Genomic DNA, 25,190 nt, shown 5'->3' with positions numbered 1-25,190 from the left:
AACATTAGCTCCAGGTTAAGTTCACATTGGAGGTTACTCAAGGAGAGTGGAAATTTAGCAAGGGGACTTTGGTTCTAAGTAGCTAAGTGTTATTGAAATCGCATGTCAATTTGACTTTCCATATTTATAAAATGACAACTACTTGCTACAAAATGCTTTTATTGATCTAAGACATACATAAAAGTAAATGCAGTGTTTAAAAATACATGCTTTAACAGAATCATATCCTGAATTTACAAGAACCACTAACAGATTGTTCAAAAGAGTTTCTTAATTTTTTTCTCCTTAAAATACATAACATTCCCCATTTAAAAAAAGACAAGTTAATGAAATAATTGCCATATGAGCTTAGACAGTGAAATTGAGTCACCGAGGCAACAGAAGGAAGGAATAAGTTTGCCTCCCTGAAGAATTCTAGTGAAGCAATTGAGATTAAGGTGCCATGGTCAGGATCTTCTGACAAGTTCACAAACTTCAAAACAATGGATTTAGTTCTTCAACTTCTTACAATGGAATGTGTTAATCCAGAACCTTAACTGTTCGATCATATAGAACACTGCATAAACAGGAAGGGCAAGATGCATAAATTAAAAGCATTCCCAAAAATTATATTTTAGTGTGAAATTTAAGATGTTCAATATTTTTAAATCACATCAGTGTACACTAAAAATAAAGTATGATTTGTTTAGAGAAGTCTAAGAGGCTGAAAATGTATATGTTTTCAGAGGCAATACATTTCTTAAAAGATAATACATATCTCAGGGAATTATAATATCCAAATGAATCAGTTCTTCCAGCTTTATTTAAAGTACAGAACCCTCAGGGTATCCGTTTTAGACTGATTTTGAGCATAAGATTCAATGAAAGATGTTAAGCCTTTGGGAGAGTTCAGATTTACTAGAATATAAGGAGCAATTGATGACTTTGGGCCTTTACTCACTGGACTTTGGAAAAATGGGGATGGGGAGTAATATCACTGAAAACTATTGGGTGTCAAAAGGCCTAGACCGAGTGAATGTGGAGAAAATGGTTCCTATTGTGGGGGAGTTTAGGACCAGAGGGCACAGCGTCAGAATAGGGGTACATCCATTTAGAATGGAGATGAGGAATTTCTTTAGCTGGAGTGGTGAATCTGTGGAATTTGTGTACAGGCAGCTGTGGAGGCCAGGTCACTGGGTGGATTTAAGGCAGAGGTTGATCAGTTCTTTATTAGTCAGGGTGTGAAAGGTTATAGTGAGAAGGCAGGAGAATGGGATTGACAGGGAAATGGATCAGCCATGTTGAAATAGCAAAGCAGCCTCTCTGCACCAAATGGCCTAATTCTGTTCCTATGCTTTATGATATCACCAAGGATTGATAGACTGGAGAATCTAGGGATGCTCTCGCTGCAGCAGAAGATACTAAGAGATGCTAGAAATGGGGTTTAGCTGAATTGATTACAACTTTTCACCTCTGGCTATCAAATTATTTGAAATATATGACTCTCTAAAGAATATAAGAAAATTCTTTCCATGAGTTCATAGGATTTAGAACAGCTACTACATACTGATTTAACACTAGCTTACAAAATAGGCAAATCAGATACAAAAAAAAACAATTATGCAACAGTATTTAGCTTAAAATGTTCACAAGCTCTTTGTGAAAATATTTGTTATTTTTTCCCTTTCAAAATGTAATGGAATTCAATGACATCCTGATACAAACCATGTCATTTCACCATAGCAACACAACTGGGGAGTCAAATTTGTTGCATCCGTAGAAATAACAGGGAGAAAAACCAATTGAATTGCCTTTCAAACTGGGAAGCAGACTGAATGGGCATGTTGTCATCATTTACTTTTAAACAGAATAATGACTGGATTGTTTCCATTTCAAGCCGATGATAAACATGCATCTTCTATTTCCCTTCTATGGTTTTTTCCTTCAGAGGGAGAAAACATGTCTCTGCACCTTCCAAGCAAAATTTTCTCAACTGCTTTTGTAGTAAATGAACCTCAAAAGGATTCATCTGCAAAAGAAAATATGTACTTAGACATTCTACTTGACAAGATATTCCATTTATATTGAAAAGGAGTCATATTTTGCTTAATATGAAGGTAGTATTGTTGCAGTAATTTTATACATTTAAACAGGTTTGTGAACATTTTCTGAACTGCACGATAAACCAGATTTAGGCAGAATTGATTATTTTAATTAATCACATAAAAACTAATAGCTTTATACATGATAAAACCTTACAGTAAGAAACAGTTGAAAATAGTTGTGGCTAAAGAGGATCACTGTAAAGACCTTAAACATCTCCACCCTTAATATCATGGGATAGATTTCATCAGGCCCTTGGAAGTTATCCAACTTAACGTTCTTCAAGACACCACTTCCTCCTCTGACCTTGAGTGGACCTATCCTTTCCTTGCCTATACTCTTGTTCCTAATATGCATAAAATGTCTTGGGATTGTTAAGATTCAGTGAGTAAAGAGTCTATTCATGTTTTTAGTTCAACTATTATCCCAATCGTATCCTTATCCATCAACCCATTTTTATTAGCATCAATTTATACAGTAGAGGAAAGTACAGGCAATTTACATAGGACAAAACTCAACCAACCCCTTTACTGTTATTTTAAAAATATTAAACATTTATAATCCACCCTTTCTTCAACAGGCAAATGATTGGATTTAAATCAGTTTTGGCACGATCTTTAATATTCCAATATACAGTATTCCTTAGGCCAATAGCTTACATTTCTTTTAAAGCTTTCAAATGCAGGAATACTAGAAAAAACATTGCTAAAAAGGGTGCAGTCAAATAATTAAAATTTTCACAACAGTATGTTGTTGATTTATTATGAAATATTGCACTGACAAAACTATGCAATATTTTGAATCATTCTGCAATATTTATCTGTCCCAACAAATTTTGTGTTCAAGGTGCGGCTCTCATTCGCCACAGAGGTAGAGGAATGTTTTACCTTGTGAACTAGACATAGAATAATTATAATGGGAACAGGCTGAGAAACAATGATCCTATAATCATTAGGTCATGAGACCATCACTGTAATAGTGGATAGCACCAAAGATCTCAGGACTGAGGCATAACTCAGAAAGTACTGCATAGTTTTGGAGCTGGAGTCCAGTAGTATCAGCGTGAAGAGCAGCAATAGTAAAGTGGTGGGAACTGTCCAAGATGGGGGGTAGAGCTTAAATTTTTTGGGAGTGGAAATTGGTCTGAGGCTAGCCTGGACACAAGACAAAAGTACCTCAAATCATAGCACTGATAAAAAGTGTTTTTCAATGATTGAATTGTGTCCCTTTTAGAACAATTTCTTGTCCATAAAGAATGTTACATGGAAAAAGATATCAAAAGATCTGTACAAGGATTAATCACTAGATGTGCTTAGTCAATCTGCAAGCACAGTCCCAAACAGTAGATAAAATGTTACAACTCCCAAATCATTGCAACTCAGTCCAATTTCTAGGCCCATGCTCAAGTGAATTTTATTGGCTGGGCACGTGTTCAGTGTTTATATTATTTCTTCCTATCTCAGTTGAAAGGAAAAACACCCTATGGTACTGACTGAAATTATGAACTAATAAAAAGGTAAATTTCTTAGAGCAATTCTGGAGAATGTGTTTAGCACAGGAAATCCTCAGGTTATGTAAGGCTTCAGTTTTTCAGAATCATCTGTAAGCCGATTTCTCTGCAAGAAACAATTGTTTCCTATAGTAAACAAGAGAAAATCTGCAGATGCTGGAAATCTGAGCAACCTACACAAAATGCTGGAGGAACTCAGCAGGCCAGGCAGCACCTAGGAGAAAAAAAGAGTACAGTTGATGTTTCAGGCCGAAACCCTTCAGCAGGACTGGAGGAAAAAAAACTGAGGAGTAGATTTAAAAAGTGAAGGGAGGGGAGAGAGAAAAACACAAGGTGATAGGTGAAACCTGAAGGGGGAGGAGATGAAGTAAAGGGCTGGGAAGTAAAATGGGAAAAGAGACAGAAGGCCATGGAAGAGAGGGCAGGAAGAGCATCAGAGGGAGGCTATGGGCAAGCAAGGAGATAAGGTGAGCGGAGGAAGAGGGAAAAGGGGATGGGAGATGGTGAACGAGAAGGGCGGTTGGGGGTATTACCGGAAGTTCGAGAAATCGATGTTCATGCCATCAGGTTGGAGGCTACCCAAAAGGCATTGATCCTCCAACCAAAGCATAGCCTTATCTCGGCAGTGGAGGAGGCCATGGATAGACATATTGGAATGGGAATAGGAAGTGGAATTAAAATAGGTGGCCTCTGGGAGATCCCACTTTTTCAGGCGGATGGAGCGTAGGTGCTCAGTGAAGTACTCTTCCAATTTACTTTGGGTCTCACTGATATACAGGCCACACTGGAAGTACTGAACCCAGTACATGGCTCCAAAAGACTCACAGGTAAAGTGGCGCCTCACCAGGGCCCTAAAACAGTCCTTCCAGAATGGTAGTAGGGGCACCTTTTATATCTACTACTCAGCTCTTTTTCTCCAGTCTTGCCAAAGGATTTCAGCCCAAAACATTGACTATACTCTCTTCCTAGATGCTGCCCAGCCTGCTGAGTTCCTCCAGCATTTTGTGTGTGTGTCCTTTAATAACCTATATTTTCTCTCTTCATATTTTCTGCCACAATTCTTTAATTTCATTGAATAATCACCATAACACTACCCATAATTAAACTGCTAGATTACATGCTTCATCCAGTCTTGGAACCATTACCTTTTTACATGACTTGAAGTCACTTTCTTGGGCTGAGACCTATTTTGGACTGTTTTATCTGTTGTGCTCAAATTCAGGTGCTTGGAAGTAACTGAAAGAAACAGAAAAGCAAACCAGAATTGAATTATCTAAAACAGAAAAATTCCAGGTTTTTCTCTTTACTACACTGAATCATGGAAAACGATTATCCAAGATGATGTATACCATTTTAGAGTTTTATATTTTACCAGATTCATACAGAAATTGTGAAACTGTATTTCCCTGTAGCCGCTATACACGACTAATCAAAGGTCTCAAACATTTGTATTCCCAAGTGCAAACCTAATTCCACGTCCTTACCTGTAGCTTGGAATTGTTTTTCTGATCCTTTCACTTTGAGAACCTCTGAAGTGCCTCTTTCGATTTTGATCCCAGCACGAGCAGATAAGGTTGATCCAGGCCGTAAACGATTGGAAGCAACAGGAGGAATTGGTCTGCTTGACACTTGTTTCCGACTACCGCCCTCCGTGCTGGCAGCTCGATTGGTACTTGGAAGCTGTTTAATATTTGTGGCAGTGGTGGGTTTAAAAGGAGTTGACAACATCTTCCTCTCAAACGTTATTGGTGGTTTTCCTTTATTTTGTTTGTTGTGTAAGATAGTACTTCTCCCAGAATCTCTAGAGAGGTCTACTGGGTTGTTCAGTGACACACCTGTTTAAAACAAAAAAAAGGCATTTTTCCTCCCTATTCTCCTAGCCAGACAACCTGCATTAACAACAATTTTATTTATTTTCACAGCACTAAGTATATGTGTGCAAGAGTCAGGAAAATACAATTCAATAGAAATAATGAATGAAGATGCACCAATATGATTGAAAAAACACAGAATGCTTCATGGTGAACTTAAAAACCAAGATGCTGATATGATCCTAAGGATGTAGCAGCAGCTTTTCAATGGGAAATCCTACGAAAGGTAGTGCATTCGGCCTGTATATATAATGGGTAAAGTCCCTCTAGCCACTGAGCACATCTGCATGAAACAATGTAGTAGGAAAGCATGGGGGATCCCCACCACCCAGTCCATGCTCTTTTTTCACTGCTGCCATCAGGTAAAAAGTACACAGCCTCAGGACTCTCACCAGCAGGTTCAATAACAGTTACTAACCCACAACAAAATAATAACTACACTCACTTACCCATCATTGAAATGCTTCCACGACCAGTGATCTCACTTTAAGAACTCTTTAACTTGTTATCTCATGTTCTCAATATTTATTAAGATTTATTTATATTTGCGTTCACACAGTTTGTCATCTTCTGCACTCTGGTTAATCTTTCATTGATCCTTTTTATAGTTTTAGTCTATAAGTTTGCTGAGAATGCCCAAAGGTTGTATATGGTGACATACATACAGATATATATATATTGATATACACGCATATATATATTTTGATAATGAAATTTACTTTGCTAATCAAAGTTCAACTACTTCTTAAGCATCATAAGATGAAATGCAAGAAGTAGTAAAGTGGCTTTACCTCTAGATTGTTTTAAGTTTCCTGTTGAAAGCAAAGGCAAATCCTTTTTAGGAAACTCGTAGGGCTTTGATGAAGATAATGAATGCACATTTCCTTTTCTATTAAAAGCAGAAGGAAGCTTTAAGCCTGATGGCCTGGAAAGTTCTGACCGCTGCTGCTGCTGCAAAAAAGATTAATGTGTTCTCATTAATGAAGACAGCAAAGGAATAAGCTATGCTCCTTACAATCAGTGTAGCAGTATAGCAAAGCACAGTGTTACATTAATACAAGCATTTAGTGAGGAAAAGGCCAATCTGCTCTTACGGTTAAGTAAATTATGTGCAAACTACATTTCTCATTGCAAGAACAGGTGAAAAATCTGACAGGGCGTATTATTTTAGCAGTTCTACTGATAAGAATATTGCATTCTCAAGTCTGTCCAATCAAAAATATTGTTCAAAACTAAGTGAAATATAGCACCTTCTTAACAGCAGCTTGCTTGCTGTTTGTAGATAGGTTACCTTCCTTCGTTCTCACGGGTTTGTCAGAGGTTATTTTTTCAGACTCACTGGGTGACTCAAGTCTGCAGATAGTGGTTTGTAGTCCATCATCAGGATGTGCTTGTGTGCTCTTACTGACCGGACAGTTTTCATTTGTATCCTGAATATCCACCGAAGGAAGAAGAGCTTTATTTGGACTATCTAACACAAAGTAAGTATCTCTCCTTGGACTTCGAGGGCTTTTTTTCCACATTCTTTCATCTTGCAAAAGCTTGATTTTGGCTTTGGAGTCTTTTTCCAATTTTGATCGGTCACCACAGCTTCTGACCTCTTTCCCCTGCCTTCTGGCATTTTCCTTTTCCTTCAAAGCACATTTTTCAAATTGATTTGCCAGCCGGTTTGCTTCTTTCACTATTTCTGCCAGCTTCTCTGCACTTAGAGGACTCCACTTTAGTACGCCTTCATTCATTTTCTGATGGTTTCCATTATTACTGTTCACATCAATCCCCACAGCAAGACACCGTTCAGGCCGCCTGACTGGACCAACAAAGGCTTCTTCAGTATCATTTTCAAGTAATGATTCTTGGCTGTAGAAAAAGAAAAAAAAATTAACTGATGACAGGTCAAATCATAACAGCCTGAGCAATTCACCTCAACAGGAAATGAAAACATCCTTCATTCCAACACAAAAACAAAATTCAAATACCCAAACAATTCCTTAGTGAAATTAAAAAAATACATCAAAAGAGATGTCCATACATGTACAAAAGAATGACCACCAATAGAATAAAACAAAGCCAGGAAATGAAAAAAAATATCAAACAAAAAAAGAGGAAAAACAGTTGAGCAAAATCTGAAAGTAAATCTACAGATATGTAACAATTATAATAATATCCTCGCACACCTCAGGCAGCGACCTTGCTGTTTCTTTTGAGTACTTTGTCTGTTTTACAAGGCTGAGTTGTTAACTCAACACTCAACCCAGCATGGATGGGAAGTGTGCAAGGAGCCGGTTGGATTAAAATCCAGGACCACTCACCTCCCAAGTCTGGCATAGACGACACTACACCACCAGCCGGCTATGTATTAATTAGCATCACTATTTCCCTTTTTATATTTGCAGATCTACCTATTGTAGTTTCTTGCATACTTATTCTATTTATGATCAAACAAACATTAAGGTAGTTTATAATTAATGTGTCTTAGGCAGCAAAGACTTACCCATTGCCCCCATCCTTGATTAGTAGCAGTGACCCGTGTTAGAAAGTGAATGTTATCTCTAGATCAAAGAGGTGCAGACGAGTAATATACCCGTGGTTCTACTATTCTGGCACTTGCAATCCATTTGTCCAGAGAATGTAATTTTTCTTTTATATCACAGTTGCATTCTCAATGAAAAGAGACACAGGAGGATGAAGACAGTGACGCAAGTAGACCTTCCATAGCACCATTCAAAAATATTTCAAGGAAAGCACACAATGCCCAGGAAAAAAGTTTGACCTGCAGAAACTGCACTATGATAGAAAAGACTTCTATCTTCATAATAAAGTAATAACTGAATGTGCATTTTCACAAGCATGTGTGCTCTTCCAATTTGTAAATTAGAAATAAAAGTTGTCTAATTATGAGTAAATGCGTAGCTGCCCACTGAAACAAAAAGACATGCACTGCACAGAAGAGTGGAGGAGACCAATTTCTATGGTAGCTAAGGCAGGAATCATTTTCACAGCAAATCTAGTTTGATTCAAATACAAAGTGATCTATCTTCAGGCAAAAATTTACTCCCAAAACAAAGTGCACCAACAATATACTTGGCATTTAATAATTAATTGCCTATGTACATCTACTTGTCAAAGCCACCTTACCTTTCTGCTGGAAAACTAATTCCAAAATCAAATGTTTCTTCAGTTATGAAGGTAACACCTAACAGTAAAAGAAAATAACCAATTGAAATAATACCACAGGAGATTCAAAATTTGCACAGAAATCAGTGCCAATGTGATAACATTAGACTTGAAGGAAAAAACACTCAAATTTAAGGAATCCGTACACAAACACCCCCATCTGTAGGTTTCCCAATTAACACATTATTCTGATTTGGAAGTATATTGATGTTGCTTCAGCATCCCAAGATCTAATCCTGACAAATCCTACCCCCCCCCGCCCCAGTTTGCGACTACCATCACCAGAAAAATGCAACATCTCAAGGTAGCAGCTCAGCACCTCTTCTTAAGAGCAATTAGAGATGGGTTATAAAAGCTGGTTTTGCCAGTACAACCCACATATTGTAAATTATTTGTTTAAAAAAACCTAACAGTAAAAAATTGCAGCGACTCTGGCAGAAATGATTAAATATCCTTGTCCATGGGTGGGGTGAGGTGAGGATGACCAATGCTGTTCAAGAAGGGCTCTAAGAACATGACAGGAAAATGTAGACCTGTGAGCTCGACGTCAGTCACCGGTAAGTTATTGTAAGATATGCAGATAGACAGGATATATGTATTTGCATATACAGGGCCTAATGAGGGAGAGTCAACACAACTTTGTGCACGGTGGGTCATGTCTAACCAACAGGTTTTTTTTGACAAAGGAAAGGTGGTGGACATTGTTCAAGGCTTTGTTAAAGTCCACACAGACAAAGTCCTACATGGGCAGCTGGTCCAGAAGGTCAAGTTGCTCAGCAATCAGGAAGAAATAGCCAACTGGATCCAATGCTGGCTCAGCATGAGAGATCAGAGGGTGGTAGTAGATGGTTCTCTTTCAGACTAGAGGCCAGTGACTATTGGTGTACTGCAGGAATTAGTGATATGTCCATTGTTGTTTGTCATCTATATTAATTATTTGGAAGAAAATGTAAACTGGATCAGCGAATCTGCAGATGACATTAAGGAAGGTGATCAAAGCATGCAGCATGATCTGGATCAGCTGGGAAAAGTACTCAAAAGTAGCAGATGGAATTTAATGTAGGCAAGTGTGAGGTATTGCACTTTGGGAGGACAAACCCAGGTAAGACTTGCACAATAAATGGTAGGGCACAAGGGGTGCCATAGAACAAAGGGATCCAAGAATATAGAGTTACAATTCCTGAAAGTGGCATCACAGGTAGATGGGGTCATAAAGAGAGCTTTTGGTACAATGGCCTTCAAGAATCAGTTCATTAAGTACAGGAGTTGGGATGCTATGCTGAATTTACACAAAACATTGTTGCAGCTGAGTTTAGAGTACTGTGTGCAGTTCTAGTCATCTACTTATGGTAAAGAATATCAATAAGATTGAAAGAGTCCAGAGAAAATTTACAAGGATGTTGCCAGGATTTGAGGACTGAAATTATAGGGAATGACTGAATAGATTAGGACTTAATTCCCTGTAGTGTAGGAGAATGAAGGGAGATTTGATAAAGTAGTACAATATTTGAAAGGTATAGATAGGTTGAACGTATGCAGGTATTTTCCCCTCAGATTTGGTGAGACTAGAGGTACAGGTCATAGGTTAAGGTTGAAAGGTGAAATATTTAAGAGGAAAATAAAAGAGGAAACTTCTTATTGACAGGTTGCACCGCAGCCTGATACGGAAACACCAATGTCATTGAATGGAAAATCCTACAAAAAGTAGTGGATATGGCCCAGTCCATCACAGGTAAAGCCCACCCAACTATTGAGCACATCTACATAAACCATTGTCACAGGGACAGGAAAGCAGTATCCAGAGGACCCACCACCACCTAGGTCATGCTCTCTTCTCACTGTTGCCATCAGGATTCAAAAACACGACATTTCCTTCCATTGTTATGCTGACGACACACAGCTTTATCTCCCCTTGAAACCAAACAACCAGTCAAATCTAGTCAGGCTCATGAATTGCCTTGAGGACAAAGTGTTGGATGGCACAAAACTTCCTACAGCTGAATGAAGGCAAGTCTGAAGTTGTCCTATTTGGCCACCCTGACTCCATCAAAGTGACTACCAACAGACTTGGTAACCTGTCCACCCTTGTCAAACCCCATGTCAAAAACCTTGGTGTGATACTTGATTCCGCCTTTAAGTTTGACAAGCAAGTTAATGCAGTAGTAAAAGCCAGTTTTTTCCAGCTTCGTACTATTGCCAAAATCAAGTCGTTTCTCTCTTTCAAAGATCTCGAGAAAGTCTTCCATGCCCTTATATCCTCCCACTTGGACTACTCCAACTCCCTGTATACTGGGATTAGTCAGTCGTCCCTGTCCTGCCTGCAACTGGTCCAGAACGCCGGAGCCAGGCTCCTGACAGGTGCCCAGAAGAGGACCATACTACTTCTATCCTGGCCTCTCTCCGCTACCAGTACGGATTAGAATTGATTTTAAGGTTCTCCTGTTTGTTTATAAAGCCCTAAATGGGCTGGTCCCCTCCTATATCGCAGACCTTCTAACCCCTTATTCTATTTCCAGGTCCACTGACGGGGCTCCTGGCTGTCCCACAATCTAAATTTAAGTTCAGGGGTGACCGCGCCTTTGCTGATGTAGCCCCTAGACTGTGGAACAGCATTCCCCTCCCTATCAGATCAGCCCCCTCCATTGATTCTTTTAAGTCCAGGCTCAAAACTTACCTTTATTCACTAGCATTTGAATCTTCCTGATGTGGCTGATTTTTGGCTTGAGCCTAGGCTCGTGTTGTTTATTTTGTGCCTATAAGCTGTGTGCCTTGTTGTTTATATCTGTGTTTCTTGTATTTGTGATTTTTTTTTCTACCTGTTATGGTTTGTACAGCACTTAGGTCAACATGGGTTGTTTTTAAATGTGCTTTATAAATAAATTTGACTTGACAAGAGCCTCAGGACTTGTATGACCAGGTTGGAACAATTACTACCCCTCAACCATCAGGCTCTTGAACAGAAGGGGACAACTTCACTTGCCCCATCACTGAAATATTCCCACAACCAATGGACTCACTTTCAAGAACTCTTCATCTCATTTTCAATATTTATTGCTTATTTATTTAAATTGTTTCTTTTTTTGCATTTACAGAGTTTGCTGTCTTGCGCATTCCGGTTGAATGCCCTAGTTGGGCGGTCTTAAATTGATCTGTTATAATTAATATTCTATAGATTTGTTGAGTATTCCCAACAAGGAAATTAATCTCAGGGTTGTAAATGGTGACATACGTACCTTGATAATAAAATTTACTTTGAACTTCACGCAGAGGGTGGTGAGAGTGTGGAACAAGCAGCCAGTGGAAGTGATAGAACTGGGTCCGATTGTAACATTTAGAAGTTTGCATTGGTACATGGATGGGAGGGGCCTGGAGGAATATGATTCGGGTGCAGGATGATGGGACTAGGTAGAAGATCAGGTTGGGCAAGATGGGCTGAAGGGTCAGTGTTGTAGTACTCTAATTTATACTTAAAAGTTAATACAACTATATACCAAAACTGTTCATAACAATTATCCACAAAGATCAAATAAAAGAAATTAAGCAAATTATTAGTGATCTGAATCATGACACAGAAAATTCCCTGTATTTCCTAATGTGGTAACATATGTTACGTTATTAAATCAGTAGTGGGACTCCAATTAACAACCTCCTGCCCCAGAGGCAAATGTAAAGTGACAAACTTGCACACAATATCCATAGTAGAAAACTAACATTATTACCAACCCTCTCCCCTCATTTGTCAGTATATGGATATCCCTAGCAAGATCAGTTCTAATTTACTGGTACAGGTGAGCCTCTACATTGTGACTGTTGAGCTTACAGAAATATCCCTTATGGAATTTACAATTCATTACCCAAAAATCCAAGATATAGAATAAAATCCACAGTTACAGAATTTTTGTGCAAGAAAACTTTGAACAAAGTGCAAAACAAAAATTTTGTAGTTTTTCTTCAACTTGTATTTTTTGACACATGCAGATAAGATGGCAGTTTTAAAAATAACGCAATAAATTCAATGTGCTATTAAACTGTCTCACCCTCCCTCCACCACAAGTCAGGATATCCAAAACAGGGTCTGCAATTTACATTGACTGTCCATTTCCCTCCCGCTCCATAGATGCTGCCTGACCCAATGAGTTTCTCCAACTCTGTGTGTGGCAGCAAGTTGTAAACTTAAACTGAAAGGCTGAAAGGTGACAAATGGGAGACACAAAGAGCTGCAGATGATAGTACGAAAGGTGTTAAGTAGAACTCAAGATCTATGAATTTCTATCACCTTTTTTTTTGCTCCATATTTACAGCATTTGCAGTCGCTGGTGTTTGATACAGTGATTTGCTTTGGAAACTGATCAGGCAATCTCTGAAGTGGTTCCCTGCCGTGAACTAGCAGCCACAGTGCCACCATCATTAGTGGTGAGAGAACACATCTCCACTTATAATATGGGATTCAGAAGAAAATAGAATTTTGCATTATGAAATCTGTGCTAGTCACTTTTCTTCGTAACACGGAAGTTACCTGTTTGAAATGTGCAGTTTCCTGCACATTCATACAGTATTTGAGTATCACAGTTTAAACTGCTTATAGACGCCCAAGGTTAGAGAAACTCTAGGCCTGAACTGTGTAATTTTGTTTCCCAATGCATGCATAGGTGTTTTATGAAAACAAAGAATGCAAGCAGATTAATCGAGTAACTAAGACTGGCATATATTCATTAGTATCAAGAGCACACCAAACTTTTAAATAATAAACGGCATTAGACACATAAATAATCAAATACTTTATTGTTTGCAAGTCTGTATTTACAACAGTAATATCACCTCTGTCATCCCACACAAAAGAAGAATAATTGAAATGTATTAATTGGCTGGATCTCCAATTAACTCAGTACTGCTTGCCTCTATACTTGGAGAGTCCAAACAGAACGCACAGACATAACCCAGGACATCATTCAGTATAATAACACATTAAGGATGCTATGCAGGAGTTTATAACTTCTACGCCAGGTGGCTCAGTGCGAAACTGTTCAATAAACTAAATGAGAAAACTATGATGTCATTTTTACAATTTAAGTACAAAATAAAACACTTGACCAAGTCTACATCATCACATTTCCCCAAGTTACATAAAGTAACAACTCAGATTGCACTTTCAAGAGCAAAAAAGTTCTAAGTGCAATGGTGTGAAATAAATGAACAAAGAAGAAAGGGGACATTTTAAGCAATATATCAAAACTTAGATCAAAGGAGCAGGGTTTAAGCAGAAGACCAAGACGAATAAAGAATTTAAACACATGAATAAAAATTATAAATATGAAGCAATGGAAAACCAATTGATTAGCAGAACAGAGGCATAGGACAGGAGACAGGCAATTTTTAAATAGCAGTTAATGTACAGACATTGAGGATTTCACGTAACAGACATGGAAATGAAGGGTTTTTATATTGGAATCAGAAACCGCAGTTGGGAATTGAAACTGATGTTGTGACTGCAAGTCATGTGGTTCAACATGAGAGAGGAAACAAATGTGGTTACCATCAGTTGGCAGATTCATTCTTCTTGTCAGCGAGTTTCCAGTTAGTTCAATAAAAAGCTCTGATAAAGAAAGAAATCTAGTTAGTTAATCGAAATACAAACAAGACCTGCAAAAAAAAACCTTTAAAACACAGCACACAAGTTGAATTAGCTCATTTGACCCATTGAGTCTGCTCAGATATTCAATCAAGGTTAATTCATTTTCCCTCTCAATTCCATACTTCTTAACCCCTTAAACCTTGACACAATTACTGATCAGAAACCTATCAAGCTCCACTTTAAATATACCCAATGACTTGGCCTTCACAGCAGGCTGTAGCAATGTATTCTACAGATTCATCACCATATGTCTAAAGAAATGCCTCATCTCAGTTTTAAAGTGACATCCATGTATTCTGAGATTGTGCCATTTGGTCTTAGCTTCTCCCACTATTGGGAGCATTCTCTCCATGTCCACTATCTAGACCTTTCAACATTTGGTAGATTTCAAGGAGATCCCCCTAATTCTTCTAAACTCCGGCAAGTACAAGCCCAGAAACATCAAACACTCTTCGTACATTAACCTCCTTTATTCCCACTTTTCCTTCTGCCAGTTAACCAATCTTTTGCCTGTGCTAGTATCTTTCTTGTAAGACAGAGGTTCTTATCTGTTTAGCAGCTTCAGGCACGCAACTTGTAAAAGACCTTCTGAAAATGTAAGCAAACAACATCCACTGACTCTCCATAATGATTGTCTATAATGGCTGTTATTTCCTCAAATAATTTCAACAGATTTGTCAGGGAAGATTTCCTCCTAAGGAAAGCAAGTTGATTTTGGACTCCAAGCACCCCAAAACCTCATCCTGAATAATGGACTCTAACATCTTGCCAACCACTGAAGTCAGTTTAACCAGCCCATAATTTCCCATCTTTTGCCCCACTCCTTTCTTAAAGAATGGAGTGACATCTGTGATTTTCCAGTCCTCTGGAACCATCCTATTGATTCTTGAAAGATCACCACAAATGCCTCCACAGTCTCATCAGCTATCGCTCACAACATTTTGGGGGTGTTGTTCATCTAATCCAGGTGTCTTATCTACCTTCAGACTTCTCAGTTTCTGAAGCAGCTGCTCCTTAGTAATAGCTTGCTCTGACACACTCAAATTTATGGCATGCTGTGGTGTGTTCCATAATGAAGATTGATACAAAATACATATTCAGTTCACCCGCCATTTCTTTGTTCCCCATTATTACCCCTCCAGCATCATTTTTCAGCAGTTATAGAGCTTACAATGCTTATTCCAAAATCTCAATCAACAGCTTATTTAATAAATCTGTAATATCAGAATCAGGTTCATTATCACCAGCGTGTCATGAAATTTATTAACTGAGCGGCAATAGTACATAATCAAGAAAAAAAAATCAATTACAGTTAGCATATACTGTAGGTGTCTATTAAATAGATTAAAATAGTGCAAAAACAGAAGTAATATATTAAAAAAGTGAGGTAGTGTAAATGAGTTCAATGTCCATTTAGGAATATCGTTTAGCAGAGGAGAAGTTATTCCTGAATCACCTTCAGTCTTCTGTACAGGTTTCTCCCGCTATCCGAAGGTAGAGCATTCCCATGAAACCGTTCGTAGGCCGAAATGGCGTAAAGCGAAGAAGCAATTACCATTAATTTATATGGGAAAAATTTTTGAGCATTCCCAGACCCAAAAAAGACCTACCAAATCATACCAAATTGCACATAAATCTAAAATAACACTAACATATAGTAAAAGCAGGAATGATATGATAAATACACAGCCTATATAAAGTAGAAATAATGTATGTACAGTGCAGTTTCACTTAACAGAATCGGGAAGATTTAGCCAAAACCGATTAGTAGGAAAAAAATGGCATGTACACACATCTGCCCACGCAAGGCTTCATGGTCATGGTAGTCTTTCTCGGGGTAAACACAAGTTTAAAGCGGGCGTCTTTTTTCGTAAAAGCAAAAATCCTCTTTCAGTTAGTGAAAACAGGTACTAATGCAGGTCTTTCATAAAAGCAAAGTGGCGTAAAGCGAACGTTCGTAAAGCAGGGGACATCTGTACCTTATTCCTGATCGTATAAATTCATAAATGACAGTGCAGGGTCTCCTGCTCACAAAAGGGGTCAATCCCCAACAATGTCAATAAGCTGATTTTCTATAGTAAACCTATATCATATTAATCTGCATACACATCCTGTAATTAATTTCATCACGCATTCACCCTAACACTGCCTATAATTAAACTAATGGAATTTATACTGCACCCATTTTTAATGAATACCACAAAGCATTTATGTTGAACAAGTCTTTAAAAATGTATGGGCGAACTTCAATAAAGTCATATTACCCCAAGGTCGTCCATAATCTGGGGAGTCATATGCTTCCCCACCCCCAAAAGGTCCCACAAAACACATCTGCATTTGAAAAATATAGCTCTATATGAAATTTACTAGCATTTGTTTTTCTTTATATTCAGCTCTAGATTCAGATTTAAATTCAGATGTAAAAGGCCATGTGCAGTATGCTCACCAAATCCATTGAATTTACCAAGAGTTCAGTGTTGCAATTGAATACCTCTATTTGAAGTTAGATTGATTCTACTGTATTCGGGCCATAACCTGCAATTTGTTACTTTATGTATTTCAACAAATAAATATCTTAAGGATATCAACTGTGGCTTAACAGATTTTCAGTTTATTTGTCATCACTGCAAAAAGACATCTATTTCAGAATTGCTGAAAAAAATTTAAAGTTGAGGCAATATTGGCCAGGTCAAGGCTATACCTACATACTCAAAAACAAACTGTTTTTGCACTAGAAATTCCTGTGGAATCAGAGGAAAACAACCCACAATCATTCTTGCTACTTGGACATCTTCAAGCGCTTGGACCCAATGAACAATTTTTGAAGTACTGTAATATCAGAATTTGTGATCACTGACCCCTTGCAAAAAGCAAGAGTATAGAATGGAGTAATAATGATATTAAACAATCCTTTTTTAGTGACACTATGTCAATGCATTTCTCTTATTTAAATTATTCCTTGAATTATTGTTTAAATTTATGCACCATTCTATATCCATCCTAAAGGTCAATTTATACTTCTGCATCAAATCTACGCCATAGGTACAGCATTGTCGCGTACCCTACGCTGTAGCCTGATGTGCACCTCCCCAAAAATGTAACTACGTGTCGCGGCGACGCAGACCGCAACAACTGTGATTGGTCCGTTTGGTTGCATCGCATTTCCTCCTATGCATTTCCGGTTGCTGCTTCTTGTCAAATCGTCAAATCTACCTGCCGACATCCGAAAATATTTGAAATGCATTTCCTCATCCATGTCTCTCAGTGGCCGGACAAGCACAGAAAGTTCATCCTTCTTCTGCCTCAATCCGTTCAATGGTCGTACACACCATCTCCTCCGATGTCTTCTCTCTTTTCTGCATTGCAGTAATTTCAATAAAAGTAACTCTTGTTCAATATCTATTAGCTCCAACTCCAACATGATGCGCTCAGTTTCAGTCGCCATTGTTTGAAGTACACAAAGAATAAACTACGCAAATTCAAAACAAAAAAAATAAACAAGTAATAAATGTTAAAAAACATGAGCTAAAGAGTCCCTGAAAGTGAACCCAGAGGATGTTGGAACAGTTCAGTAATGGGGCGAGTGAAGTCATCCCCTCTGGTGCAAGAGCCTGACGGCTGAGGGGTAATAATTGTTCCTGAAAATGGTGGTGTGGTCCTGAGGCTCCTGTACCTTCTTCCTGATGGCAGCAGCAAGAAGAGAGCATGACCTGGAAGTTGGGGTTTCTTGATAATGGATGCTGCTTTCCTGCAGAAGCACTCCACATAGATGCGCTCAGTGGTTGGAAGGTCTGGGCTGTATCAACTACTTTTTGTACGATTTTCCATTCAAAGACATCGGTGTTTCCATATCAGCCAGTCAATACACTCTCCACTACATATATACAGAAGTTTGTCAAAGTTTCAGACGTCATGACAAATCTTTGAGGTACTGACATACTTTCTTCATAGTGGAAATTACATGCTGGAGCCAGGACAGATTCTTTGAAATGATAACACCAAGTTGCTGATCCTCTCCACCTCTGATCCCCTGATGACGATCGGCTCATGGACCTCAGGTTTTGTCCTCCTAAGGACAATAATAAGCCGCTTGGTTCAGCTGACATTGAGTGAGAGATTGTTGTGACACCACTCAGCCAGATTTACAATCTCCCTCCTATATGCTGATTCATCACCAGCTTTGATTCAGCCAACAGCAGCAAACTTCAAAATGCCATTGGACCTGTGCTTAGCCTCACGGTCATAAATATAAAGCAAGCAGAGCAGGGTTTAAGCACACATCCTTGAGGTGTGGAGATTGTGGAGATGTTTTTGCCAATCCGAAGTGACTGGGGTCTGCATGTGAGGAATAGAGGATCCATTTGCACAAGGAGGTATTGAGGCCCAGGACTTGAAACTTATTGATTAGTTTTGATGGGATGACAGCATTGAATACCAAACTGTGCGCAATGAAGAGCATCCTGATATATGCACCATCGCTCATCAGATGTCCCAGGGTTGAGTGAAGAGCTGATGAAATGGCACCTGCTGTAAAACTATTACTCCGGTAGGCAAATTGTACAGATCCAAGTCACTTCTCAGGCAGGAGTTTCATCACCAACCTCTCAAAGCACCTCATCACAATGGATGCATGTACTACTGACAATGGTCATTGAGGCACCACAGTGAGAGAGAAGATGGCACCAGCATACATTGTTGACTCGATGCAGGCTGCAGAAAATTGTTCCAGTTTTCCCTTTAAATACCCTTCTTTGAATTACTTTTGCTGCAACCTGCAGCATGCAAATTCCCTCTTAACAAGACTGTGAAATTACATCAATGATCTTCAGGTCGTACAGTCGACAATTGAACGCAGGGCCGAAGCCATGAGCCCCGGTGGAGCAGTTAAGCACGGCACCTTTAAGGGTCAACACCATGGCTGGAAACATAGCAGAAGGCGTGGAATAATCCAAGCCAAGCTGACGCACTGAGGAATGAGACTTCTTTTACGCAGCATCCTGTTAACAAACTTGCAGTCGCTGGAAAATAAGATTGACGATCTCAGGGCAAGGCTGCTGCATCAAAGACAGATCTCAACTGTATGTTGCATTGAGACTTGGTTATCTGCGGACACGCTGGACGTAGCAGTCAGACTGGAAGGTTTTACCATTTTCAGAATGGATTGAACCGCAGAACTGGTAAGGAAATAGGTGGTGGTGTGTACTTTTTAGTCAATTCTCTTTGGTGTTTGGACATGGGGGTTAAGTCAACCTCTTGTTCTCCTAAGAACACCTAACATTCAAATATAGACCATTCTATTTGCCTTGGAAGTTCTTGTGTGATCCTGACCTTAGTTTATATACCACTAGCAGCCAAATATAAGCAAGCACGCATGAAACTGCACAATGTCATCTACAGGCAAGAAACAGCCCATCACAACGCAGTTCAAATTATAGTCGATGACTTCAACCAGGCCTTTCTGAAGAAAACTCTGGTCAATTATCACCAGCATGCAAACTGTTGCACCAGAGATCCCAACACAGTAGACCACTACTACACCGTGATAAGGAATGCCTGTCATTCCTTTCCGAGAAGCCACTCTGGCAAGTCGGACCATTTGCCCGTACAAGAATGCTACAAGAGGTGTAGGTATTATCTCTGGAAAGCCATCTCCTGGGGAAAGCGGAGATTCTGGACTAGACTGGAATCAATGAGGGATGCTCAACAGCTGTGACAGGATTTGAATGCCAAAACAGTATAAAAAGTTAAATCTAGCAACATGGGTGACAGCAGAGCTTCGCTTCCAGATGAGCTCAATGCCTTCTGTGCTTTTTTTGATCACCAGAACAGGAGCAACCATCACACGCCCCCGCGTCTTCCAATGACCCTTTTGTCTCAATATCTGAAGATGACATGCGGGGCTGCATTCAAGAGTGAATCCAAGGAAAGCATCTGGTCCGGACAGAGTACCTGGTTGAGTACTGAAGACCTGTACTGACCAACTGGCTGGTGTGTTCACAGATATGATCAACCTCTCACCTCAACAGTGTGCTTCAAGAAGGCTTCAATCATATGGGTGCCCAAAAAGAGCATGGTAACCTGCCTCAATGACTATTGCCCAGTGGCACTTACATCCAGTGGTGAAGCACTTTGAGAGGCTGGTGTTGAAACACATCAGCTCCTGAGTTGCTCCAATTTGTCTACTGAAGCAACAGGTCACAGCAGATGCCATCTCATTGACTCCTCACACAACCTTGGAACATCTGGACAGCAAAGATGCATTACATCAGGGTACTCTTTATCAATTACAGCTCAGCATTTAATACCATCAAGCCCTCAAAACTAATCAGTAAACTCCAAGACCGGGGCTTCAAAACTCCCTGGTGTAGTTGGATCCTGGATTTCCTCACTTGCAGACCTCAGTCAGGTCCGTTTGGTAAAAATATCTTTCACCATCTCCATCAGCACAGGGGCACTGCAGTGCTGTATGCTAAGCCCCCTGCTCTACTCGCTTTACACCTATGACTGTGTGGTCAAGCACAGCTCCAACACCATATTCAAGTTTGCTAATGACACCACTGCAGCTGGCCATATCAAAAGGTGGTGATGAATCAGCATACAGGAGGGAAATTGAGAATTTGGCTGAGCGGTGTCATAACAATAACCTCTTACTCAAGCAACACACACAAAATGCTGGAGGAACTCAACAGGCCAGCCAGCATCGATGGAAAAGAGTATAGTCGAAGTTTTGGGCCGAGACCCTTCACTGGAGAAAAAAAATGGAGTCAGATTAAGAAGGTGGGGGAGGGGAGGAAGAAACACAAGGTAAGAGGTGAAATCGGTGGGGGGGAGGGGGGGATGAGGTAAAGAGCTGGGTAGTTGATTGGTGAAAAAGATACAGGGCTGGAGAAAGGGGAATGTGATAGAGGACAGAAGTCCATGGAAGGAAGTAAAAGGGGGAGGAGCACCAGTGGGAGGTGATGGGCAGGTAAGGAGATAAGGTGAGAGGGAAATGGGAATGGGGAAAGGTGAAGGAAAGGGTGAGTGCATTACTGGAATTCGGAGAAAACGATGTTCATGCCATCACGTTGGAGGATACCCACACAGAATATAAGATTTTGCTCCTCCAACCTGTGTGTGGCCTCACAGTGACAGAGGAGGCCATGGACTGAAATGTCAGAATGGGAATGTGAAGTGGAATTAAAATGGGTGGCCCCTGGGAGCAATGTCGTTCTCAATGTCAGCAAGACCAAGGAACTAATTGTAGAATTAAAGAGAGGGAAACCAGAGGTCCATGAGCCAGTACTCATCGAAGGATTGGAGATGGAGAGGCTCAGTAACTTTAAATTCCTGGCTGTCACCGTCTTAGAGAACCTGTCCTGGACCCATCATATAAATGTAATTGTAAAGAAGGCACAACAGCAACTCTACTTCCTCAGGAGTCTGCAGAGTTCCAGCATATCATCAAAAACCTCGACAATCCTATAGATATGTGGTGGAAAGTGTATTGACTGGCTGCATTACACCCGGGTATGGGAACACCAATGCCTTTGAGCCTAAGATCCTACAAAGGTAGTGGATTCACCCCAGTACAACACACGTGAAGCCCTCCAAACCAATGACCACATCCACATGACTGATGAAGGGGCGCGACTCAAAACATCAACTATTCCCTTTTTCATAGATGTTGCCTGCACTGCTGAGTTCCTCCAGCATTTTGTGCGCATTGCTTGGATTTCCAGCATCTGCAGATCTTCACTTGTTTGCAACTACACTCATTCTATTTCTGGTGTTCCCACAACCATTCATCTCACTTTAAGGACTCTTCATCTGGTTATTTCATGCTTCGTTAATATATATTGCTATTTATTTATATTTGCATATGGATAGTTCATAGTTCATGGATCCTGTTTACAGTTACTGCTCTATAGTATTCCATTGTAGCTGAGTATGTCTGCAGGAAAAAGGAATCTCAGGGTTGTACGTGGCGACACGTATGTATTCCGACAATAAATTTTACTTTGAAAATTTTTCTTAGCCAACAGTATAATTAAAGCCTGCTTGAAGAAACTAAGGTTGACATAAAGATCACAAATTCAGATTCATCAGATGTCAGACACGATCCTCAACTATTTAACTCTTTCATTACAGCTTTCCTTTTCAAAAAGAAAATAAGTGTTTTCAAATTTGCACCCACTAATGAGGAACATAGTTCTTTCTCGCATAACATGCTTCCAGCAGCACATCTGGCAAGATTGCATCAGAAGTGTAGATTTGCAAGTATTCGTTTTCTAACTAGCCCATTTCACATTATTAAAACCCTGTGAACACTTAGTGAAGACAGAAACAAGAGGTTAATATTGTGCATCGATGACCTTGCCCTGTTGCTCTCCCCACAGAATACTTAAAAGCATTTAATTTGTTTCTTGCTGCATTTCAACGCACGGTATACAGCGGTAGACAGTCACGAGTCCGTGATTAGCACAAATGCTCTAACGAACTAGCAGGAGTGCAAGTGAAACTTGCAACTACATGGCACTTTCAACATTAGCAAGAAGATCCGACGAACTGCCTAAAAGCATTGGGAACGTGATTTGACTCCAGATTACAAGCAGATCATAGTCAATGCCACATAACATGCTTCCAAGTAAGAGTTAAATACAGCATCTCAAGGATAATTTTTAACATATTGAATGGACGGTGTGGGGGATTCCTAGGCATTTGGTTATGTTGAAGTTGCTTCATTACAGCAAGTTCTGTTGCTCCCGTCCCACCGCTCTTCCCTTAACAAACAGTTCTACATCCTGCATTAAAGTCAAAATAAACTCACATAACGTAGTGTAAATTCCGACCCTTTGAAAACGGTGCTGAGCTCCCTGTGCCACACCAGCCAAACCCCTTCCTCCTGTTTACTTTCCAAATACCACCGCACATGACCATGGCCAAGGGGCGGGACCATATTCAAATCTACGTCACGTGGCGTCTAGTCTTTCTTCTGATTGGGTCAGAAGCCAACCGCAATCTTCCTTTCTTTCCTTTTCCTCATGGAAACAAACAAGCACACGACTCGCCCTCTGTCAAAGTACACAGAAACGAACATCCCCAGTAAATCCAAATCGGCACGTCGAAGCTGTTTGCTTATGGGCTTTATGGAAAAAGAAAGTGTGCGTAATCAGCTAACTTTTGATTGGGTTACTAGCCAGAAAAGCGAGTGGTGATTGGACAAGGCTCACGTCAATCCGTTCGGCGAGGATTTGAAATGTTTCCGGAGGCAGTCGACTGCGAAGATTTGTGTGGCATATAGTTAAAGGCAATAATAGAGGTGTTGAAAGAAAATCGAGCAAATTCTGTACAAAAAAAATACACCTTAAAAATGTAGTTAATAATACGTCATAGTAAAAGCTGCATCTAGTATTTGCACAGCAAACTCCAACAAACAGCAATGTTATAAAAGCTGTAGCATATTGTAAACTCAGCAGTTCAAACAGCATCAAGGAAAGCAGCGTAAGTTTTGTCCAAGTCAGAGGAATACAGCACAGATACAGACCCTTCAGCCCAACCACGGTGTGCACCCAGCTAATACCAATTCCTTGTATTCGGCCCATATCCCTCGAGGCCCATCCCTTTCATCAAGTTGAAGGGTACATGAATAAATCCAAGCAAAACAACGTTCCTCCGGATCAAGGTGCATAACACACACAACATATAAAGAGATATTACCTCAAATAAATTAACAGATAATAAAATGTATTCCAAAAGAATGGCATTGAGCCCAAAATGAATTTAGGACACAAGTCAAAAAGTAAACAGTATAACGCGACCCCTTATGCACCTATCCAACTGTGTCTTATCCTATTGCGCCCGGTTCACCCACCTCCTCCAGCAGCTCATTCCACACACTCACTATCCTCTGCGTGAAAAAGTTGTCCTTCCCCTCACTTCCCTGAGACGGGTGGAGGCAGGTTAGATGGCGACTGTAAAGTGCCCTTCTCCCAGCCTTTCTGCCATAAGGTTAACTTGCTTACTCGCTTTTCCAGTTCTGCTGAGTGCCTTTGATTTGAAACATCAACTCTCATTAGTCACAGACCCCTCAGCTCCTGGAGTCAACACTAACCATCATGTGCCCATGCACATTAATCCTACTCTAATTCCATTTTATACTCTCCACATCCCATCATGACCCCACTAATTCTACCATTCACCCACACACTAGGAGCAATAGACGGGGCCCAGATGAGAGTTTCCAACTATGGTAAAGGGGCAACAAAGTTAAATAACAAGGATGACATCTCTCATTAATCTATCAACAATCCAGCTCTGCAAACAATGGAATCACCTCACCAAACTTGGTCTCAATTACTTCCCCACCATCTTTGCAGTTAAAACTAACGTGTCTTACTTTGACTTGATGAAGTGTCACTGACCTGAAACATTCAACTGGTTTCTCGTTCCACAAGTGCTGTCTGACCTGCTGTTTCCAGCTAATTTCCAGCATTGCCAGTTTTTCCATTTTTAATCAATGCCATAATATTTTCCATCATAAAAGTAATAACCATCTGTCTTATGAAATAAGTGTGTGCCCCAGTGACAGCACATAACATTATAAATATGATCATCTGTTCGGTTAATAGATGCTGTCTTAAATTTGAATAAAGAATCTATTCAATGTGATTGAACAGTGAGACTCTTACAGAGTTGTATAGTACAAAATGGATCCTTTGGGCCTCCATGCTCATGACGATCTTTTTGTTCATCCACACTAATCCCACTTGCTCACACAAGAGCATGTCTAAATTACTTAAAAGGCTGTGATTGTATCTGACTACATCACCTCCTCTGACAAGGAGTTCCATGTACCAATTTTTTCTGAGTAGAAAATTCTCCCCTCAAGTCCTTTTAAAAACGTATTCTCTCACAAACCTTTGTCCTCTTATTTTTGATA

At 39.8% G+C, this 25,190-nt stretch overlaps 1 protein-coding gene across 1 annotated transcript; it reads right to left on the bottom strand.

The window, feature by feature from the left end:
- Window positions 1-166: 166 nt before the first annotated feature.
- LOC140209518 (uncharacterized) lies at window positions 167-23,184 on the bottom strand. Its single transcript, XM_072277778.1, has 8 exons — window positions 23,079-23,184; window positions 14,171-14,230; window positions 8,599-8,656; window positions 6,714-7,320; window positions 6,255-6,414; window positions 5,077-5,427; window positions 4,738-4,828; window positions 167-2,008 (listed from the first exon to the last, which is right to left on the bottom strand). Exons 2-8 carry the CDS (start codon window positions 14,187-14,189, stop codon window positions 2,005-2,007), a joined length of 1,290 nt encoding a protein of 429 aa, XP_072133879.1. The 5' UTR covers window positions 14,190-14,230; window positions 23,079-23,184; the 3' UTR covers window positions 167-2,004.
- Between the last annotated feature and the right edge of the window lie 2,006 nt (window positions 23,185-25,190).

Source organism: Mobula birostris, chromosome 14, assembly GCF_030028105.1.
Source record: "Mobula birostris isolate sMobBir1 chromosome 14, sMobBir1.hap1, whole genome shotgun sequence".
Lineage (NCBI taxonomy): Eukaryota > Metazoa > Chordata > Chondrichthyes > Myliobatiformes > Myliobatidae > Mobula > Mobula birostris.
Note: the sequence above shows the minus strand (reverse complement) of the source record. Positions and strands in the feature narration are given on the sequence as shown.